Raw genomic sequence first — 22349 nt, 5'->3', positions numbered from 1 at the left:
CACTGGTCCCTACGGAGCAAGCGTCGCTGCGCAGCAAGATCATCCAGAGGCAGGACAGCAGCAAGGCCGCGCTTGCACAAAACCCAAGTCACGTTCTCGGAGTCGTATGAAGTCGCACCAGAGAATGAAATCCTTCCAAAATGAAAGCTGGTCGGCGATGGCAGGTATTTAAAAAAATAGGATGACAATATTAGTCTTTATTTTTTAAAAACTTAATGTTCAAATTTGTGAGACTAGCAGGAGATTCAACAACTGTCAAACTCCAGATTAAATCTGATCATTAAAACTATGAAAACCTTTATAGCTATCATCTGAGATATTGAAAAAAAAAAAACCCAACAAAAAATGAACCAGGAAAAAAAACCCTGGAACTTTCTGGCTCCACCACTGCTGAGAGCAAGATCAGTCCCAGGAAATTCTCTTACGTCCCAGCCACGAAGATTAACCAGACGTTCCTCACGCCTCTCCAGCAACACAGTGACTTTGTTTAAGCCTTGGAAACCCAGGACAACGGACGGAACAAACCCTTCGCTGGCGCAGCCAAAGCACAGACTACTCGACCGCAGCCTGGGGCACCAGTGCTGGTGTGGCAGGATCCAAACTGGCTCAGGAGCCTTCAGACCGGCTCAGGAGCCTTCATCCATCCCTCCAGGTCACTCGGTGTTTGCACACATTAAGAAGCTCGACCAAACCAAAGCACCCGCAGGCTTACGCAGCGGCGCACTTGGTGCCTGCCCAAAGCGGCCGGCGCAGACAGAACGGGTTTCCCTGGGCTTCTCACGGGACGTACGGATAACGTCAGAGACGTTTCGTAGCTCGCAGGGGAAGAGGCCGACACCTCCTGCACCACGGCCTGCTCCGAGGAGCCGGCTCAGCGGCAGACGGCTGGTGGCTTCCCAGGAGACGCAGCCACGACTGCCAGGGACCAGCGAGGAAAGCCGAGGTGAAACCCTGGTCCAGCGGCGATGCTTCCCAAGGAGGGAGCGAAACTGTGGTTCTGGTTCCTCTTCCAGGGGTTGCTCACGGATTAATACGCATTTGGCTGAAATGCACGGTGGTGGGGCCAGAGAAGACTCACGGCTTGCTGGGTGTCCTGAATCCCTCTCCCAAACACATATTCCTCCCGTTCCACATACAGTGACTTTTGTGACAAACTCAGCCTTGTTCACTTCGGCTCCCGGAGCCCGGCGCTAACCGCTCTGTCTCACCACGCCAAAAGCACTTTGTCCAGCCTGGCCCTGGCTGTGCAGAAGACCTGGGGGTCCCAGCAGGCAGAGCTGAGCGCGCCGGCAGCGCGTCCCTGCAAGAGGGAAAGGGCCAAGAGCTGCAGGAACCCACAACCTGGGCAGGACGGGAGCGCAGGCAGCGGATCGTGGGAAGGGATTGTCCCCCACTGAGTAATGCCCGGGCAGCGTGTAGAGTCTGGGGCCCTGACACCGCAAAGACAGGGCTGAACTGGGGCAAATTCAGCAGAGGGTCACCAGGGTGGCGATGGGGTGTCTGGAAAGGGGAGGCTGAGGGAGAAGGGCTTGTTCAGCCTGGGGAAGAGACCGCTTTGGGGTGTCAGGAGCAGCAAGGACGAGGAGAGACAGGAGCAGAGCAGAGTCGTAAGGCAGGGGCAAGCGGGGACCTCTCCGACAAGGGGCTGGGACACAGAGGAACAAGTTCGGGTCAGGATCAGAGCAACCCGGTCCAACCCCGGAGCAGATCCTGCTCTGAGCCAGGGCTGTGACTAGAGCCCACCAGAAGCGGGCCCCCCTTCGCACCTACATTAGTCCACGATCCAAGTTTTTTGTCTAGTTAGTTGTAACCAGGAGCAGTTCCCTAGCATAGTCACATCTGCAGCCCACAACCCTGTGCCGCTACAAGGGGAGGTCCAAACGCTGCTTCGAGAGAAACACGGACGTGCTGCCTTACGGCAACGTGAACCGGCCTCATTTTCCAGCAGAGACGAGTGTTGAAAGCCACACCTTTTAACACACAAAAAAGAAACTTCTCTGCTATCAGCGCCCAACCTGCTGTTCAGAAGACGCCCTTCATACATAGCAAAAAGGGGGGGGGACCCCCGCCAACCGCACCGGCGCTGGACCGAGAAGCTGGGCTGAAGGTGGTCGGGAAGTCACTCGACCCAAGCAGCAAGAACCCGAGCGACACAATCAGAAGTACCCTCACCACGTGTTAAGAACTGCTGAGGCTAGCACAGCGAAAGCCAGCCTTCAGGTCACCTTCCACACCACCCAGCGGTACGGCGCCGTGGGTGACCGTGCCTGCAGCTGGACGCAGGACGCCGTCCCGTTACAGCTGCTGGGGAGGCAAGGCCACGCGGTGATGCCTAACCTTGCGAATGCTTACGTTCTTCTGGCTAGAAGTACAAAAATTCAGTGTGCAAAGTCGATACCAGCCGTGGCAGTCGAAGCAGGCCTGTCCAACGACGGGACTGGAGGTCCTGGATTCAAGGTACTTGCGATGGCCGGCACAGCTGGGTAGCGTGCTAGCTGGGGTCTATGCACATCTTCGTACGTAGTTTCAGGATGGATAAGGCAGGATGAGCAGAACCTCTGCATCCGGTAACCAAAAACTGGTCCTGCCTCCCCTTCCCCTTGCTGTCAGCTGTACACTCGCACCCTCTTGCACAGACCAGGGTGCTCCACAGATTCCTCTTGCTTTCTTCCCCAAGACCTGATCCAACTTACTAACCCAGCAGCAGAAACCTTACAGGGGTTTCCTGAGGGCTGAACCAGTCCACAGCCCATCCGACAAGCGCTGGAGGCAGGATGAGGAGGGGCTGATCTTCACACGGGCTCAGCTGCCCAAGGGACCACGCTGTTACAATCTGCATTTCAGGAATCCAGGCTGCACACGATGACCCCAGACCTCCGTGGCCACATGTTCGCCTCTGCAGGAAACAGTTTAGACTTTTCACACCACGTTTGGGAAAGAAGTCACGTAATTCTAGTAAAGAAATTCTCCTTCCCTACCACTGCAAAGAAAGAGCACGCGCTGGCGTCGATTCTGCGCAAGCTACTACGTTCGATCACCGCGCTATTTCCAGCTTTGGCGCGATGGGAAGAGAATCCGGCTCCAGTCCAAAAATCTAACAGGTCGCCATTTCTGGCATGGAGATTTGAAACTTGCCTTTTTGAAGACTGATTTTTCATAAAGCTCACCCACACCACTGTTAGACAGCCATCACCCCTGGGGTCTGACCACAGCCCTCTTGTGCGCGCAGAATGGTGGGGAAGAGACAAGCTCCGGCTTCCAGGAAAAACATCTGAACCAACCTGTGTGGTGCCGACGATCTCATATACAAGGGAACATCACACAAGCCACCTCCAAGGTGAAACTGCACGGGTTTACCAAGCATCAGACGCCAGCAGAGCAGGAAGGAGGTGTTCCGAGAGCAGATTCCACCAGGAAATCCCCGTTGTGGGCACGGCGCTGGCAGAACCAAGGTCAAAGCTGTCAATCAACACTAGGCCTTTCTCTAGCAAGCGCAGACAAGCCATCCGCTAAACAGACCGATCAGACACCCGTATTTTGTTGTCACTGTTCACCACAACACTGCTTCTTCAGCTTACCGGCCCCGTTCTGCTCAAGCGTGGCAGAGCATCGCCAGCTCCCTCTACACACAGTGCTCCTGGAAGGCAGGGAGGAGAAATCCTGCACGGGAAGAGCTAGCAGAGCGGGAGGATCAGCACCACGCTCCTCATGGAATCATGGAACCCCAGAGTGGTTTGGGTGGGCAGGGACCCCACAGCCCACCCAGTGCCACCCCTGCCATGGGCAGGGACACCCTCCACCAGCCCAGCTTGCCCAAAGCCCCATCCAACCTGGCCTTGAACCCTGCCAGGGAGCCAGGGGCAGCCACAGCTTCTCTGGGCACCCTGGGCCAGGGCCTCAGCACCCTCACAGGGAAGGATTTCTGCCTCACATCACGTAATATCAGGACACGGGTGGCTTTCTGGGCTGCAATCACACGTTGCCAGGTCGTGCTGAGCTTCTCGTCCCCCACCACCCCAAGTCCTTCTCCTCAGGGCTGCTCTCCATCCATTCCCCACCCAGCCTCGTCCACACAGCACAGGATGAGATGGGACCTTTCTTGATGCCACAAGCCTACTAGAGCACAGACCCAGAACCCTCCTTATTTTTTTTACTTACAATTTTTTGTTCACATTCACACGATCCCACTTTATCTTTCCCCAGTCATTTTTTTTTTTTGCTGGTCTAAGGAAACAGGACTTTCAGACCACAGTTTCATATTGCTAAACTATGTCAAAGTACCAGCTAAAGGTGCTCAGTCCCGACTCAAACGCGGTGCTGCCAAACCCCGGCTGGCTCCTGGGAACCACGCCGTGAGCCAGATCAGGTAACGGAGCTCGCACACGCATTAAAAAAAAAAAGCCTAAAAGTGTGGTTTTGGTTTTGAAGCAGGAAAAGTACCCTGATCAAATTTGTAAGAAAGAAATGACTATTTGCGGGCATAACTAACGAATTCCCAGAAGACAGCGACTCACCGGCATGACCTTCCATTTCATACCAGTGGGGTCACGGCACTCCCAACTGCCGCTCTTTCGGGGCTGACCCCAGTCCCCCTGCGAGAGAAGCTCTGTGACACTGGCACCTTCCCGCTCCGTTTCCCTTCACACAGAGCTCCTTTTTCACACCGACATCGTGGGAAGAACGTCAGCAGAGAGACCCCACCAACCTGGAGGAGCCCAGCCCGTAACTTCACCTCAAACTTAACAAAAGCATTTTCAAACACCACACTTCCCTTCTTTTTTTGCTGGCTCTTCACCGGCGTTGCGGATCCTGTGTCAGTCGTTACCTGCCTACAGGTAACACATTTTCAGTTCCTGGAGTCAGGTAGATTAGAGCTTGGAGCCGAGCAAAGACATCTGCACTTTTATTTACAAAACATAGTAAAGGTAAGGGAAAATAGAGCCTGTGAAAAATACATTGCTCATGGGGAAAAAAAAAAAAGACAAAAGAGGAACTTACACACATACAAAGGGATTTAAACTTAGCCATTCACCAGTGTTTATAACCGAAAGTGGAAACATGCTGTGCTGGATGTGGCATGGCAAGAACAGAGATCTCGTGGGCCAGGCTAGGGAGTCCTAAACCTGGAAAAAGGCGAGGAGTAATCACTCTTTGGGGGTCAAACCAGAAATTCTCACTGAGCGAGGCTGAGAAAACTCCTCAGCCCCTGTAACTGGGAATACTGGGCAGGAGGATGCTCCAACTGGTACGGCGAGGCCCGCAGCAGCATCCATTTATCCAGTAATCGATGTAACTGCTAGGGCATCCAACAGAGTCAGTTTCTAGTTCCACAGCAGATCAACTTCTGAAGTAATTAATTCGTGCTAATCACCAGTGACAACTAACATTTTGGCATCCCGAGCACTTGACACCAAGGTCCCACGTGCAGAGTCGACAGCATCGTTCCTCTTCGATGAACGAAATGTAGAAAAATGGGGAAAACCGTCAACATCTACTGGGATAAAGTTGCTTCTGAGCTCTGCATCAAGCTGCCCTGAACCCTGATTGCATCATTTTAATTAGTGACGTCACCACACAAACATACCAGCGTCGGTGCAAACGCGGGGCAGGGTCCTGCGACCAAACCCAAGTGACCCCGTAGCAGAAGTGCGTGGTTAGAGCCACTGGCTGCTGCCGGAGCACAGCAAGGCAGAGCAGCCGCTCCGGAAGGAAACGAAGTGCCCAGCATTAACGAGCGCAGAGCAAGGCAGCACAGGAGCACTGCGACAGCCTTCACCAGAAAAACATCCCTGTACTGGAAAACCACTCCTCGAAGCAGTCCAAGAGCTCCCGTGCCGTTTGGGAAGAGGAGAAGCAATGTCACCTGTATTCACAAAGTTGGGGAAGTTCTTTAAAGAGGGAGAAGGTATGGCCGAGGCAGACAGCTGGAAAGCCAAGGTTTCAAAGGACACCGTCTGAACAGTCCGTTTGGCGATGTATCAGCACATTGCCGTGCATTACGGTGCTCTGAGCGCACGCTTGCCGACGACACCGAGCTGCGTGCTGCGGTCAACACGCTGGAGGGAAGGGATGCCGTCCAGAGGGAGCTGGGCAGGCTGGAGAGGTGGGACCGTGCGAGCCTCATGAAGTCCAACAAGGCCAAGGGCAAGGTCCTGCACGTGGGTCGGGGCAATCCCAGCACAACTCCAGGCTGGGCAGGGAATGGATGGAGAGCAGCCCTGAGGAGAAGGACTTGGGGTGGTGGGGGACGAGAAGCTCAGCACGACCCGGCAACGTGTGATTGCAGCCCAGAAAGCCACCCGTGTCCTGATATTACGTGATGTGAGGCAGAAATCCTTCCCTGTGAGGGTGCTGAGGCCCTGGCCCAGGGTGCCCAGAGAAGCTGTGGCTGCCCCTGGCTCCCTGGCAGGGTTCAAGGCCAGGTTGGATGGGGCTTTGGGCAAGCTGGGCTGGTGGAGGGTGTCCCTGCCCATGGCAGGGGTGGCACTGGATGGGCTGTGGGGTCCCTGCCCACCCAAACCACTCTGGGGTTCTGGGATCACCACCTCAAAGCCCGTTCCAAGCAGCATTTAGAGTAGTTCCAGGTTTTTTGGCTACCAGCACTCTTCAGCTCTAAGTAGAGTTTTTCCACTGAAGCTCCTCTTGAAGCTCTTAGTAAGTCCTTTACTTTAACCTCCTGCCTAACTCTGGACCTTCGCCTGGTGATTTTAAATGCACCTTTTAGCTTGACTGAGATAAAAACCCTGACACTTTAAAAGCACATATTCCTGAATTTAAATTCGATTGGAAATCCAACATGATTACAGCTATCATTGCCCTGTACAAATACGCGTTTTATTTTGATCGCCATGCTTACAGGAACAAGTTTTATGTTGAATTTGCATTGCAAACACAGAATTTGAAAATAAGTAATTCAAAACACAAAAGCTCTGAACAATGATGGAATCTGATTCTTTTATTTTATTAAAAGCCCACTGTCTTATTTAACAAACCCTCACCCTTTGTACCACACTGGATTAACTCCCTCTAGCAAACCCATGAAAGGTGCTACCATCTGCACACGTGAGGGATCAGATAGAAGATAAAACCTCACATTTCTCTGTTCGCTGCTTGGCAGCTGGAAACCCTTCCTCCTTCCGCATCCTCGATTTCCAGTTAACTTTCACAGACCACAAACCAGAACTCCTTAGAAGCGAGCCGGTACTGTAACTCCTCCACGCATCCCTCCTTTCCAGCTCCACGCGCGATGTTCCATACAACACCTCACGACGGCAGGTACCTCGCCTCGAGATACCACCGCCTCTGAGAAGGGCGGGCAGGCAGGCAGTGGTGTCTCCTGCACACCAAGAGTTACGCCACCAGGAATCCTGTTCTTGAAGGACCAAAGCGGTGACAGACGGTTTCGGCAAAGAGTCATTTTCCTAGCGCAGCCGAGGACCTCGGCACTGGCCTCGTGTTTGGCAAGCTGTGCAGAAAGCGTGTACGTGTTTACAGGCAGAAGAAGCTGCTGATGAGGTTATTTCACGCCCTCTGCTCCCCTCCGCTGTCCAGGAGCATTAACAGAGCCATCAGGCTGAAACACGACTGCATGGAAACAGCACCTCGCTCACACTTTGCTGAAGACCAGCGCGCCACAGAGGGCTGGCTGTTCCACGTGTGGTGCTTTCCAAGGCTGAGTCACCCTCTCAAATAGTCCAGCCACCGCTCCAGGTCTAAATCAGGGCACGCCTCAGGGTCACTTCTATGCCCGTGAGATCCACGGCCTCGCTGGAGTGCCCTGTGCCCCACCGCACGGGGAATCGGGCTTCTGCTGCAGCAGAAATGGGTTTGCCAGCAGCAGGGGGGTCACACTTAGACTGCTGATACAAGGACTGACGCTCAGGCTCCACTAGCCAAAGCTCAGCATATTCTAAATTCCGGCTGAAGACTTGGACAAGAGCAACTGTCTGGGTGGGATATGGAATTTCATGGCTTCCTCCTAACTCTCCCGGTCAGGAGCTTCTTCACGGTCTGCCACGTTCTCCCTCCCCACCTCTTTTGTCCCCGTTCCCCAAGAGAACCGAGCTGACGGCTCTGAGCCTGACGTTCCCTCCAGACGAGTACTGTAATTGCTGGCAAAGCGCTGGGCACTGGTTCACCCAAGCCCGTATCCCTTCCCGCTAACAGGATGCTCTGAAGGCATGATTTCATGAGACGCAGGGCCGGCCAAAAAAGAGGTAACAACTGCAAGAAAAGGGAGGTCTCGCTCCGTCCCTCATTTGCCTTTGCCAGTCGCAGCCCCCAGGACCCCTCCGACCCAGCTCGGCTCTTTCACTTCAGTGATTTAGCTTAGGAGGGACCAAAACTACCACCGGTATCTAGCTGCTGCAAGATGAAGGCAGCTATCTCACAGACCTTCACCCTAAGGCACGCTCTCACAGGCGGTCAGGCCAACCCAGCGCCCTGCTGACGCCACCTTTGCTGGCCTTCACCCTCACCCGAGGGATGGGAGCAAAAGCCAAACCAATTTTCTGCCAGTTTAGAATCATTTAGGTTGGAAAAGGCCCTTAAGATCGAGTCCCACCATTAACCCGGCGCTAGCAAGTCCACCACTAAACCACGTCCCGCATCTGTAGCTCCCTGGTGTAGCTCCCTCTGGATGCAGGGCTGCCCGGAGGAAGGAGAACGTCAGATCACCAGCGGGCAGGGTGAGGTGCCACAGAAAGGAGCCGAAGCAGCAGCCGAGGTCCTGCCACCAAAGCGGGCACAGCTTCCGTCCCCTCCTCCCCCTGCCTCCCGGCTCAGCCATTCTCCGAGCTTTTCACAAGCTCACTTCACCGAGAACAGAAGTGCAACAGCACGAGGGGAGCAGCCGGGGAAGGCTCCACGTCAACCCAGGAGCTGCCCACCAAGCCAGGACAGAGGTCTCTGCGTGACAGCGGCCACGTGCCTAAGCAGCAGGTTCTCTAGGAACAGAGCGATGCAGCGCTGCTTCCTCAGAGCATCTCCCGGCCTCCAGAGATTTGCCCACCCTCCAACTAACTCAATTTAAAGAGGTGGCTGCCCCGACAAGGGTTGTCCCCCTCCTCCCCCCACCCCCAGGTACACTTTCCTATTACCGCCGCAGGATGAGTCACTAAAACTCACCAGTTCAACAGAAAAATATCCAGGAAGGGAAAAAAAACCCCAACCGAACCAATCCGTGGAGGATGAAAAGCGGAATCCATTCACCGAGGCCCCGCGATCGCCGGCAGAGATGCAAAGACGGTGGCGGGGCAGGTCTGTGCTCCCAGGCAGCAGCTCGTTCCTGGCCGAGGTGAGCGCACGCTTTGGGGAGGGAGGTAACGGTACGAAATAACGTCACGACTAAACCAGGCTTCAATTAGTCACGTTGTTTGTATCCCAGTCGTACTCCAGTTGGGTTGGTGCAACGGAGAAACCTGCCGCAGAGCTCCCACGACTCGCTGTGCCGCGTCAGACTGAGGTGCCACGTCCCGCGCCTGGGGAAAGGGCTGAGCAGGACAACGTCCGCTCCCCCGGCAACCTCCGACCAAGCGGCAGCGCTGGTGCTTCCGAGGGTACAAATTACACCCAGACCTCGTGTTTTATAAGAGAACAACCCGTCCCTCCTTGAACTCTCCTCAAATTCTTCCGTGGTTTTGGCCTGCACGCCATCCCTGCGGGGAGCGTTTACACAACCTGCGAGCCACGTTAGGAGATAGCCGCCTTGGAAACACGCTGCCCAGCAACTGGGCTGGGCACCAAGCTCCTCTGGGGGGGTGCGAAGCACCGACTCATCCGAAACACTGAGGAAAAGGCATTTCTACCTGCCTGCCCTTGGGAAACGCCCGGGAGGCTGAGAGGAGAGGCCTCTGCCATTAGCAAATCCGGGAGTCTCCGAACGGGAAAGGGCAACCTTACACTTGAGGGAACGGGATTTATGGATGAGGCAGGGCAGAAACCCGGCTGTCACGGCATCGGATGCCCTGGCAGCGCCTAAAAGCCATCCCGCCCTTTGGACGTGCCATGACTACGCCTGGGGGGGGAAGTTCAACCGTTAACATTAGCTGTAGGCGTGAGAAAGTTATATAAAAAAAAAAAAGTGTTGAGGAATCACAAATAAAATTTGAGGACTTTGCCTTCAAAAGAAATCAAATCAGAAGCTATATACTTTAAAAAAAGTGCATTTTGCTTCTTTTTCTCCCCTGTATGTTTATTTTCCTGCTTTCTACTGAGATGATTTCTCCTCAAACGCATGTAAAAGATCCCTTTCCTTACTGCAAGCACTCAGAGATCCACATTCCCGAGCCCCTACAGCTTATTTCCTCCACCTATCGTTAAAGGAAATTGGAAGAAAGGAATTAAACACAGTAAGCTGCGAAGAATCAACTACTGCTTAGCTGAGTAAGCTCGAGGACCAACTACTTTGGTTCTGTATCACAGTCTGTGTTAACCAAAAAAATAAAAGGGAGAGAACTACTTAGGGGAAGACCCATCTTTCCTCAGGCCTTTGCGGATCCCATCGACTGGCAGAACATCGACTTTCAATGTAACGAGGAGCTCACGGCCTGACAGAGTCGTTCCACAAAGGCAGAACCCTGCCTCTGAAGATCGTCGGTAGCAATAAATTGTAAGAGCCGTATCCCTCCAGCCCGCGCTTCCTTGGCTCTTGCCAGGATCTAGAAGATTTGTCCACCCACCAAAAGCCTAAAGGAGTTAAACCACCGTGCAGTAACCGAAGGCAGTTTAACCCTCAGCGATCAGCGCAGGAGATGGCACGTTTAGCACCGGGCAGGCACACGTACCCGGACACTGCTGCACACCCAGCACGCCGCCTCACGAGATGCAAACCAGCGCACGACTCTCCCTTTGCCATCTCTCACCTTCCAGCAGCAGCTGGCTTGTCCCCAGGGGGGCTACGGCAGCTGGGCGGGCAGGGCAGCCTGGGGTAATCACGGTACCCAAACGGTCCGGATGAAGAAAGGGGGACGGCAAACCGTGCCGCAGGACAGAAGTGAGCAGGCAGGAACTCCCCTGGCCCGCTCAACGCCAGCGCCTCTTCCCTCCTCCACTCGGGACACTCGCAAAAATCTTTGGGGCAAGGAAAATGTAAAGATGGCAACTTTCTAAGCAAAGTATACATTCCTCTCTGCTGATTTACATATAGATACTAATTCCGTGGATGTTACTTTGCATTCCCCGTGGCACAGCTTAACTTAAACACCGGCCAAACAGGGAATCTGCAGTCGGACAGAGGCCCGAAGTTCTCCCAGCATCCCCAAGCCACCTCTCGCGGCCGCCCCCGAGGAAGGCGACCTGTCCGTGCCCCGCAGCTCCCCGAGCTGGGGAACGGGGCGATGCCGCTCGTCCCCTGCGCTAAGTGCCGCTTCTCACAGCATTTCAGCAACACAAAACCGAACGCAGACTCATTAAATGCAAGGCGTTAAATCTTTGTTTGCTCTAGTAACAGGACAAGGCGCTGGTTCAGCGGCGATGACTTGCAAAGTGAAGAGCGATGCGATATCTGCAGCAAACAGACAGCGCAGGTCTTTCATCTCATTACTGCCACATTGAGTCAGATAAGCAAACGGTTCGACTCTGTGGAGAGCAGCTACGATCAAGGGTTAGGAAAACCCATTCCCAGCGTGTTTATGCTTTTATTTTGGTCCTTATCTTTCACGTTTTGATTATCTTGAGCAGCAGTTCCACTCGCCTCAGCGCCGCGCTCCCAGCTGAAGTCAAACCTCTACACGACAGTCCCTTCTCGCTCCGACAGCGTTACCGCGCAGCTCTTCCCTCAGGGTTTTGGTAGCAAACGCCTCGTCTGCGGTGGGAGCGAGGCAGCACAGGACACAGAGTAACCGCGCACCCCCAAGAACTTATTTCCACTTGACTGGCCTGCCAGGTTAAAAACCGAACAGCGAGAAAACTTTTCCCCTTTGATTTCAGGTGAACGCCAGAGACGTAACTGCCTCTGAAGCACGGCCCCGGACACTACGAGCATTTAGACAAAACCTAACGCTCCCCAACGGCAGCAGGGGACCCGTGAGACTGGTGCGACCACAGCCCGGGCCAGCGCCGCAGAAACGCGCCAGGAAAGCGGCGCGGGGGTTATAATGACACGGCTAAAAGCCGCAGAGCATCTCCTACCACGGAAACGCTCAGAGGAGCGTCTGGCCGCGGCTTTTTTCCCCCTCCGGTCCAGGGATCGCTCATCCCCCCCCCGAGGCACGGCGGCGCGGGGTAATGAGCTGCACGGGCAGCGCCTCTAATTAGGAGCGGGCGAGGAACCCGCCCCCGTGCTGGGACGCACCGGGACAGAGCGAGGCCCAGGCCCGCGGCTGGGAAAGCCGCTCCGGAGCCCGGGGGAGGCCGCGGACGCGCCTGGGCCGAAGCCCCGGGGCCTCGGCCGCGTCGTTCCCCTCACCGGGACTCACCGGGCTCCAGCAGATGAGCGAGTCGGTGTCGGGATCCTCCACCAGGGTCCACAGCTTGGTGAGGAAAGCGGGGACGTTACTGCCGCCGGGGCCGGCGCCCAACGCCGCCGCGCCGGGCCCCTCCATGGCGGCAGCCGCCGCCGCTGCGCCCTGAGGGCCCGGCTGCAGGCCCCGGGGCAGGCCGCGGCGCGCCGGCACCCCCCCCGGAAAGCCGCCGCCAGGTGGGGTCTGCGGCGGGCCGAGACGGGGGGGCGGCGCGGGGCTTAGTGCCGCCGGCGGCCGCCGCCGCGGGGCCGGGCCGCTGCCTGCGCACTGCAACCCCCGGGGCCCAGCATGGCCGCCGCCATCTTGGGACGCCTCCGAGACAAGCCCCCCGCGCGGCGGGGCCGTGCGCATGCGCGAACCCGCCCCGTCCCACGCCGGGGCCACGCCCCCCCTGCGCGCCACCGTCACGGCCGGGCGCCGGGCGGCGCGGTGCGCATGCGCCTTCCCAGCGAGCCCCTCCCCCGGAGGGAATCCCTTGTTGCGCACGCGCCGTTCTGCCGAGGCGCCGGCTGGGTCCTATGCACGTGCGCCTCCCCCGCGGAACGGCCCGCCTATGCGCATGCGCGTCCCGCTGACACCGCCGCCGGTCTCTAAGCGCATGCGCTCGCCAAAATGCCCGTTTGTGCGCATGCGTCTCCCGACGGCCGGCGAGGCGCGCCGTGCGGTTCGTGCGCATGCGCGTCACGCCGAGTCACCTCTCCCCTTTGACCCCTCCCCAACGATTCCCCCATCCCCCTCCCCCCGCCGGGACCGCGGCCCCCCCGCCCCTGCTCCCACCCCTCCCCCTCCCCCGGTGGCGGCGCGTGGGGCGCTGCTGGGGGCGGGGAGGGGCCGGTGGAACGCGGCAAGGCGGCGGCTGGGGGTGTGGATGGGGGCGGGGCCGTGACCTCTGACCCGCGTACACGTGGTGCGTGGCGGGGCCGGCGGCGGCGCACGCGGAGCCACGGGACGGAGCCATGGAGCAGGTGGGGGGCGCGCGCCCGCGGGGGGGTGTTGTTGCCATGGTGACGGGCGGTGCTGGGGGGGGGGGCGGCGGGGCCCGGTCCCGGTCCCGGTCCCGGTCCCGGTCCCGGTGGGGTCTCCGTGAGCCGGGGCCTCCGCCGCCGTCCTGACGCCCCGTTCCCTTCCAGCCGCGTCCCGCCGCGGAGAGCGAGGAGCTGACGGACAGCGAGGAGAGCGTCTACTCGGGGCTGGAGGACTCGGGCAGCGACAGCACCTCGGCCGAGGAGGAGGAGGAGGAGGACCCGGAGGAAGGCCCCGGCGGCAGCTCGCCCCCCCGGACACACGTAAGGGCTGAGCGGGGCCCTCCCGGTCCCCACGGGCGGGGGGTGCCCGGGGTCCCGTCCCACCCCAGGGGCCCGCGGTGCCCCGGCCCTCCCGCTAAAGGAAAGGCACGCAGGGCAGCCCGTGCCGGGGAGCACAGCTTCCCTGCCTGCCCCTGCCTGCTCCTGCCTGCCTCTGCCTGCCTCTGCCTGCAGGAGGGCGAGCGGGCGTGAGGAACCCGCCGTCGGTGCCCCGGTGCCGGAGCCTGGTGTCGTCGCCCTCCCATTTATAAATTGTGGAGAAAAAGCAAAATCAGCGCCGTGCGCGGGAACGCTCGGGAAGCCTCCGCCAAGGGGAGGTGTGCCGAGACCTCTCCCGCCTCCAGCAGCAGGCAGCTCGGGTGGTTTTAGCCGGTTTTCTTTAGTTTGCCCAGTGAGCTTGTGCCGCACGGCACGGCTGGGCCGGTGCGAGGAGTTGGAGCTGCGCCCGGGGTAGAGAGACCCCGGGGTGCTGGGGGACAGAGAGTCCCACCGGCCGAGCGCCCGCGCTCCCGGTGCCGGGAGTCGGGATGTGTGACCGGGAGGAGGAAGCCGTGCGATGTTAGGGGACGGTTCCGCTTCCCGGCTCCAGGCGTGCGTTCGGGGATGAGACGCGGTGCTGAGCGCTGCGGCGCTGGCTGCTTTTTAACGGGGAAAAGGCTTTTGTGCCAGTCTGGGTGTCTGGAGCCTGCAGCAGTAGTGATGCTTCTCTCGAGGGGGTAGATTTTTAAAAATTGTCACAAAGACGGAGCTTCCCTTCTGTTTCAGAGGGTGCAGGCACAAGGACGGATGGAGATTCATGCTGGTTTTGAGACGTTACGGTGCAGATCCCCGGTACTGGGGGCTCGGCAGCCCCTTTCGCCCTGCGTCACGCCCCAGGCTTGTGAACAAAAAGCGCCCCGTTATTATCCTGGCTGGCTCGGGCTGCGTGTGTGTGTTTGGACGGCGGGTGGGAGCTTTACCAAGGGCTGGAGTAGCAACTTAGTAGAAAGTTCCTCCAGTAACCCGCTTAGGAATGCCATGGCGGTGCCTCGGGTGCGGTGTTGGTGTTCAGCAGCCGTCCCACTTGGGTTGTCCCATCGACAGCTGACGTTTCCACACTGATGTCGCCTTCGTCATCGTCCTTACAAATCTGCGGCAAGGGCTGGGCCCGGCGGCTGATCCAGCCCAGAAATTGCTCTGTGGCAGCGGGGCTTTTGGGTTTTTTGGTCCCCTACGGCACGCAGGCGTTTTGGCTGGTAGCGGGGGCCGTTTTCCTCGGCATTGGCTCTCCGCTCTGCTTTGCCACACGGCCGTGTAGAATTGCTTGGGCCAGGACTGACTGCCAGCACATCGTGCGTCCGTCCGTCTGCCAGAGCTGGGGCTGGTTCTGAGCTCACCCCACCCAGTTCTTCAGCCTTTCATCCCAAACCGGGTGCGTGCAGTGCCGTAGGTCGATAAGAAAGCGCCCGCAGGTGCTGGGATCCGTCGCTGTCGTTGCGGCCCAGGTGAAGCTGGACGCGATGCTCCGTGCGTGCGCACGCTCTGTGCAGGTAGCACAGCCTAGAGAAGAGCTACGGCAGTAACGGCAGAAGCTGAGGAGAACCGGGGGGGTTGATCCTGAGCCCTGGTTCCGTTGCGGTGCCGTACGTCCCGATTTTGGTGCAGTGGGCTGACCCGGGCTGGGCCCAGGTGCCCCCCAAAGCCGCTCTGTCCCCCCTCGGCTGGGCAGGGAGAGGAAATGTAACGCAAGGCTCGTGGGTCGAGATGTGGGCAGGGAGATCACTGGACAATTACCGTTGTGGGCAAACAGACTCGACTTAGAAAACATTAATCTATTACCAATCAAATCAGAGTAGGATAATGAGAAATAAATCCAAATCTTAAAACCCCTCCCCCCACCCCTCGTTCTCACTGGGCCCAACTTCACTCCCCATTTCTCCTCCTGCCCAGCGGCACAGGGGGACTTTGCTCCCCATCATCATCCTCCCCGGGCTGCAGGGGAATCTCTGCTCCGGTGCCTGGAGCACCTCCTCCCCTTCTCCTGCCCTGCCCTGGGTGGGTGCAGAGCTGTTCCTCTCACATCTTCTCACTCCTCTCTCTGGCTGCAGTTCCTCCGGGGTTTATTTTCCCCCAACTCTGTTACCCCAGAGGCGCTGCCACCATCGCTTGGCCAGCAGCGGGTCGGTCTCGGAGCCGGGTGGCGTTGGCTCTGTTGGACATGGGGGAAGCTTCTGGCATCTTCTCACCGAAGCCACTCCCAAAGCCCCCTCCGCTACCAAAACCTGGCCACGCAAACCCAAAACATTTGCTGCTTTGGGCTGGGACAGCTTGTTGGTTTTGCAGCGACAGCTCGGTGAAGTCCGGTTTCCAATTTCCTTTCCTGCTTTTCCTTCTTTGGGTTCTTCGCTGTGCCAAGGCAACGGTGTCTTAGCCGAAGGCCGGGAGGTAGCGCCGTTCCTGCCGGGCAGGAGCCCCGTGTGCCGCCGGGCTGCGTGTGAAGAGTTCCCGAACGCAGCCCACAGCTCTCCTGAACCAGGAACGTTGGAGACAGAGCAGCCACTTGACTGCTGGGGTTTCCTCTTGTGGGGGAAGCGTCCCGAAGGGGTTTTGCAGACGGAAAAGCCATCAGACGCATCGGGCTTGGCCAGGAATACGTTTACCTGTTGTTTGTGTTTGGAAAAAAGGAACATTCCTGGCAAGGGCATCCCTTTCCCAGTGCCAAGTTTAACAGAAGTTTGGTCTCTTTGGACCCTTTGCTTCTCTGGAGTCCCACAAGGACGAAAATCCATCCGTGCCTGTGTCCCTTTGGACTCGCGTCTCCCCTCCGCGCTTTCCGATGAGCTGCGAACACGGCCTCCTGCAGCTGGGTGTTCTTCTGTTCCTTCTTCACGGGGCCTTTGCCGAACGCCCACAGCAAATGGGTTGAAACCCGCCACGTTACAGCGTAGTTCAGACAGTTTTCAGAGCGACGTGATGATTTCGATGCCGCGTGCAATTTAGAATTTTACATTGCATCGAAACTGCCCGGGAACTTGGGGAGAGCGGAGGTAAAATTACCAAGTACGAATTCCCCAGGAGCATCCCGAGGTTTTCCTTGGCCATTGCTCTACAGTGTCCCGCTTTCGCTCTTAGCTGTGGGACGGCGCTCGCCGCTTTGTGGGCAGGAAACTTCGGAGGAGACAACGGAGCGACACGCAGGGCCTGAGGAAGGAGAACTCTGGGCTGGGTCTAATTCCCACGTATTCAAACACGGACTTAGGGCTTTGGGGCAAGGATGGAGAGACTAGCTGCTGCTTAGGAAATGTTTCACTTGCTGGCATTGGAGACTGTTTATTTGCCTTGGATAGATACATTTAATTTTGAAAGAGATTTCTCAGATTCTGGTCTCTTAATTACAGACTCTTTAAACCTTTGATTTCCGTTCATTGGCTCCGCAGTGGGCATATCTGCTCAATTTACTACGAGTGAGTTGTGAAAACGTGCTTAAAAGGCAAGCTAAAATTTTACTTGGATCGATTGGGACGGCAGAGCCTGCTGGGGGATTATTTTTTGTCGTAGGATGGGAGGATTAGTCAATCTGGGGGATCCATGGCTGCACCTGAGGGCTTGCCAAGCATCGGAGCCGCTGTTAGCGCGATGGGTGCGAAACTGAGACCTGCTGCGAGTTTTAATTGCTGCGCCGCAGCTTCCTCTGCCGTGGGAGCAGTGGGGGGATGCCCACGAGACCTCGCTCTCGCTGATTTTTGTCATGTTTGCTTGTGCCAGCGCTTCCGCTCGTCGCTCCGTGGCCTCGCGTGTGCGCTGCCTCCTTCGCTGCCCCAAGCACACGATTTTTTCCTGAACTTTGCGTAGTTCACTGCAGGATTGCTTTAGCCAAAGTGATGTGCAAACCCTAAACGGTCCTCAGGTGCCACCAAACAAGTTTTTATTCCAGCGGAATTGTCAGGTTTTTAGTTAACAGGAATGCAAAAAGGAAGAGGAAAGCTCTGCAAAGAGAAACACAGACTCTTGAGCAACCTCGATGTTAATCCACGGCTTCGGCTTCCCGTCAGGATCTCCTCCAAGCCACGTTCCCTGCTGGGGAACGGGGGATGCTGCTACCCAGGGCTGTGCCCCTAAAATGCTCTGGGGAGACCTTGCGGGGGTTTGACCCCGGTGAGAGGAAACGGTTTAACTCGCTCCTCCGTTCGCAGCCTTTTCAGAAGGGCGCCTGTCCCTGCTCCTTTGGGGGATTTTACTGCTCGTCCAAAAGTTTCTAGTGAGTCCTCAAGGTTTGCTTGCTGGGCTGGCGCGGTGGCTCTGGCACTTCTGGGAGCGGTGCTGAATTTGTAGTCTGCCTGTGCACGGGTATCCCTGAGCAGCAGGGATCTCCGGCGGCCAGTCCCTTCCGCCTTTGTTTAGCTCGTTCTCAGAAATTTAATTGATTTTTAGCCCTAAGCTTAAAACATGTTGCAAATTACACAGCATTCGTTTCCAATACAGCGTGGCGCTGTCGGGGACGTGATGCCTCAGTGCCAAAAGCCGCAGAGCTGTCGTCGTTACGTGTGGCGGTGACAGCCCCCAGCTCTTCCTGCTCCTCACAGTTAGTAACAAAGTGCAAACGCAGAGCGCGGACCCTCCCCGGCAGCTTCCCCGACGCCATGTTTTCACAGCAGGCCAGCGGACTTTGCAGTCGGCATCTTCCCTGAGGGCTGCCCGGCCGGGATGTTCCCCGTCTCCAGCCTTGTCCTCTCCTGCTGGTTCTGCTCTGTCTCGGAAGAGGTTTCCTCGAGGCAGGTCACCCCGTCGGCGTGAGCGAGAGCTGCCTCTCCTGCTGAGGCCGTTTCCCTTCTGCGAGGCGAGCGGGTTGAATCGACTTTCCAGGGAATGTGTCAGGAGCGGAGCTGGCACACGGGGAGCGGCAAGAGGAGGCTGGGAGGGTCAAGGACGGCTTTCGGCAGCAGAAGTCCCCTCTTAGAGACCCAGGCCTGGTTTTTACAGCCCTCGTGTGTGTTCTGCTGAGCGTGTTTGTTCTAGCCCGGACGGCTGTCTTGCCCGTTTTCCAAAGCCGAAGATCTCATCCCGTCTCGTGGGACTTGACTTTGAACTTGCCTCTGGACCTCCCAGCTGATGCCCGTTTCCTCCAGCATCACTTGTGCCTTGCCGGCAGCGTGGACGCCTGAGCTGGTGCCGGAGAAGCCTCCTGCTCCTCCCCGTCGGAGTTTCAGCCTTGCTGCTAAAGAGAACTTTGCTCTCTGGGGACGGCCCGTCACTGCGCGTGTCGCTCGAGCCGGGCTCTGGGGCGCTTGCGGAAGGGTTTGTGCACGTCCCGGGTCTCTCGCTTTCAGTATCTTCTGGCTGTCCAGCAGGTTAATCAAGGTCGGGGAGGATTCCCAAGCTGCTGCTTCCAGAGGCTTCGGGACTACACGCAGGAGAGCTCTGAGCATCAGCCGAATGCGTCCCGCGCTTAGGAATCGACAGGAGGGTCTGTGCTCTGCCAGAGAACCGTGGAGAGCATCGGGGAGCTGGTGGAGGAGGACGGTGTGTGGACGGGGAAGGACAGGAAAGCTTGCGGATGTTCTGTGCCTGCTCTGAGCTTCCTGCTGAGAGACCAGACAGCGAGGAGCCTGCCTCGCTCGGGTTGCCAGGGCTTTTCTGTGGACTCGTCACGGTCCTCGCGGAGAGGTCTGGCTGCAGCTACAGGAAGAGCTGGGGGCTCTGACCCACGGACAGAGAGGACGCTGCTGATGTCACACCTCTCGGTGAGGGGTTGTGGTGCTGTTCTGCCAACTGGCTCCTTTAATCGTGGTCTCTCATGGCTTCCGTAAAACTTGTGATGTTCTCTTGGTGAAAGCCAGAGGTTTGGAGGGTGCCGAAGTCAAGCCGATGCTCTGGGGCTGGTCCGGGCTTAGTCATTCCTGCTCCATCCGTGGAAGCCGTGGCTTGGGCAAGGGAGAAACCCTTTCGATACAGGGGAGGTTATCGCTTGCTGGACACTTCGGTGTTTGAAATACCCTTGCCAGAGGTCTGTATTTTTATCTCGTGAGGTATCCCAGTGTTTGACTGTTGTGTTTGACCAGCCTGGAGAAGTGAGGGGAAGACTGACGGCTCCTGGGACAACGAAACACAAAGCAGTGTAGGACGTGTTAGTCCCTGTGCAGAATTCGAGCGTGGATGGTGGAGGGATGATGAGGTGCCTCTCCAGAGCTGTGCTCCCTCTCACGATCCTGGTGGTTATCTGCAGCTCTCTCCAAGAAGATGCTTTTAGGAAGTTGGAATGTACGAAGTCTTGTCCTTGGGGCTTAAAAAAACCCACAGAGGAGTGAAAGCAGCCTCTCTTGAGGACAGAAGCGAGAGAGGTGCTGAACTGTGAGCCAGCGCGGGCGCCTCAGCCCATGGAGAAGTGTTAATCCAGCCTGAGCGGCGAGGTGCTGAACTGAGTTGTGCTGTCCCAGCTCCCTTCGGGATCCCGGAGCGAGAAAGGCCACTGCTTCCACCACCTGCCTGTCAGCAGATTGCAAAGCCCCGTTCTTAGTGCCTCTCTAGCTCGCAGGGCTGTGTAAATATTAGGCTGTCCTTGTCGGATTAGATTTCCTCTTAATGACTTCCAGCGTTCTGACAAGCTGTGCTTTCTTCCTTGGCAGCCCCGGTGCTGAGCTGAGCCGTCCGACTCTGCTCTCGGAACCCCTGGGGAAAAGCCCGGTGGCCTGCGCTCGAAGGCCAGGCTGAAATGTTTATTTGCTGCTTTTATAATCCAGGAAGCCCCTTCAGCGCTGCTCTGTCCAAGAGTCCCTGCTGTGGCACCCAGCGCCTCAAGCAGATCTGCCCTGGTCTGAGTGGGGGCATCGGTGAGAGCTGCTTAACTCTTCCCTGCCTGCACCAGGGACCTTCTCCGGCTCTGGTCCATTCAGATGCAGCTCCGAGCGTCCTCGCAGGGCTCTGGGCTGCCGTACCGTGTCCAGCTCCTCTCTGCCTCTCCCCCAGCGCCTGTGACTGAACCCGTGCGCGTTTTCCTTCTTAGAATCCCAGAACCCCAGAGTGGTTTGGGTGGGCAGGGACCCCACAGCCCACCCAGTGCCACCCCTGCCATGGGCAGGGACACCCTCCACCAGCCCAGCTTGCCCAAAGCCCCATCCAACCTGGCCTTGAACCCTGCCAGGGAGCCAGGGGCAGCCACAGCTTCTCTGGGCACCCTGTGCCAGGGCCTCAGCACCCTCACAGGGAAGGATTTCTGCCTCACATCCCATCTCCATCTCCCCTCCTGCAGCTTCAGGCCATGCCCCTTGGCCTGTCACTCCCTGCCCTTGGCACCAGCCCCTCTCCAGCTTTCCTGGAGCCCCTGCAGGGACTGGAAGGGGCTCTAAGGTCTCCCCGCAGCCTTCTCTTCTCCAGGCTGAACCACCCCAACTCTCTCAGCCTGAGGTCTCCATAGCAGAGGTGCTCCAGCCCTCGCATCATCTCCGTGGCCTCCTCTGGACTCACTCCAACAGCTCCATGTCCTTCTTGTGCTGGGGACCCCCGAGCTGGACACAGCACTGCAGGGGGGTCTCAGCAGAGTGGAGCAGAGGGGCAGAATCCCCTCCCTCGACCTGCTGCTCACGCTGCTGGACGCACAGCCCAGGACACGGGTGGCTTTCTGGGCTGCAATCACACATTGCCGGGTCGTGTTGAGCTTCTCGTCCCCCACCACCCCAAGTCCTTCTCCCCAGGGCTGCTCTCCATCCATTCCCTGCCCAGCCTGGAGTTGTGCTGGGATTGCCCCGACCCACGTGCAGGACCTTGCCCTTGTTGATCTTTATGACCTTCTTCACATGGTCCCACCTCTCCAGCCTGCCCAGGTCCCTCTGGACAGCATCCCCTCTCGGTGGCTCTGCACTGCCTTCAGCTCAGCCCCTCTGAGCAGGACCCAGCCGGCCGGGGTTGAGCAACGCTCGCCAGCCGGAGCGTGTGGGGCCTGGACGGAGGAGCCCCCGGGCTCAGCTCTCCTCCCAGCCCTGTGTCGCTTTTCCCCCTCTCCTCTGGGTTCATTTGTACTCGTGTTTGCCGCACCAGCCTGAAATAGAAAAGCAGCCCACAGATTCTGTTGTGGTGGGCTGATTTCTGCAGAGCCTTCTTGCCTGTTGTCCCCTGGACGTGTTTCTAGCAGCCATGGGAGGAAGGCAGTGCTGTTCGTGCCAGCAGCAGCTCCTGGCAGCAGCGGACGTGCTGCTCCGTGACACTCGGTGCCCGGCATGCCTGGGGTGCCTGGCGAAGTTGCTGCACCGGTCCCGGCTCGTGTCGGTGTTACCGGGGTGCGGAGGGCGGTGCTCAGCGGTGAGCCTAGGTTGGTGTGGGGCTCCGTACTCCCGGCCATCTCTCAAACGTGCTGGACAACAGTGCTGCAAAGGAAATCTGAAGCAATAAATGTCTAACGTGCTGAGTTTGCCCGGCACTCCAGCGAGCTGTCTGTGCCTTGAGATGGGTTCGTTCTTGAGTCTGGTATGTGAGCGAGACTCTTCCCAGGCCAGGCTTCATCTTTTTGTGCTGTGCGCAGTTCTGTCAGCCCCATCACGTGGAACAAATTGATGTGTGCCCGCAGGGTGAAAAATGTCAGGCTTGTTACTTGCACCGACAGTCTTAGCGTGAG

The 22349-nt window shown here is 57.7% G+C and overlaps 2 protein-coding genes across 4 annotated transcripts in view; one reads left to right on the top strand and one right to left on the bottom strand.

The window, feature by feature from the left end:
• The window catches only part of HSF1 (heat shock transcription factor 1), a 68371-nt gene extending 55570 nt beyond the window's left edge, over positions 1 to 12801 (bottom strand). For all 3 annotated transcript variants that reach the window (XM_054818737.1, XM_054818738.1, XM_054818736.1), the window contains exon 1: positions 12417 to 12801. In XM_054818737.1, the coding sequence (XP_054674712.1) occupies positions 12417 to 12542 (126 nt within the window). In that variant the 5' untranslated portion in view covers positions 12543 to 12801. The remainder of the gene's footprint in view (positions 1 to 12416) is intronic.
• A 382-nt stretch (positions 12802 to 13183) lies between these two features.
• The window catches only part of BOP1 (BOP1 ribosomal biogenesis factor), a 66910-nt gene continuing 57744 nt past the window's right edge, over positions 13184 to 22349 (top strand). The window contains exons 1-2 of the mRNA XM_054818735.1: positions 13184 to 13426; positions 13592 to 13747. Coding sequence (XP_054674710.1) covers positions 13418 to 13426; positions 13592 to 13747 — 165 coding nt within the window. The 5' untranslated portion in view covers positions 13184 to 13417. The remainder of the gene's footprint in view (positions 13427 to 13591; positions 13748 to 22349) is intronic.

Source organism: Grus americana, chromosome 2 (assembly GCF_028858705.1).
Source record: "Grus americana isolate bGruAme1 chromosome 2, bGruAme1.mat, whole genome shotgun sequence".
NCBI lineage: Eukaryota > Metazoa > Chordata > Aves > Gruiformes > Gruidae > Grus > Grus americana.
This window is presented reverse-complemented; position numbering and strand designations above follow the sequence as displayed.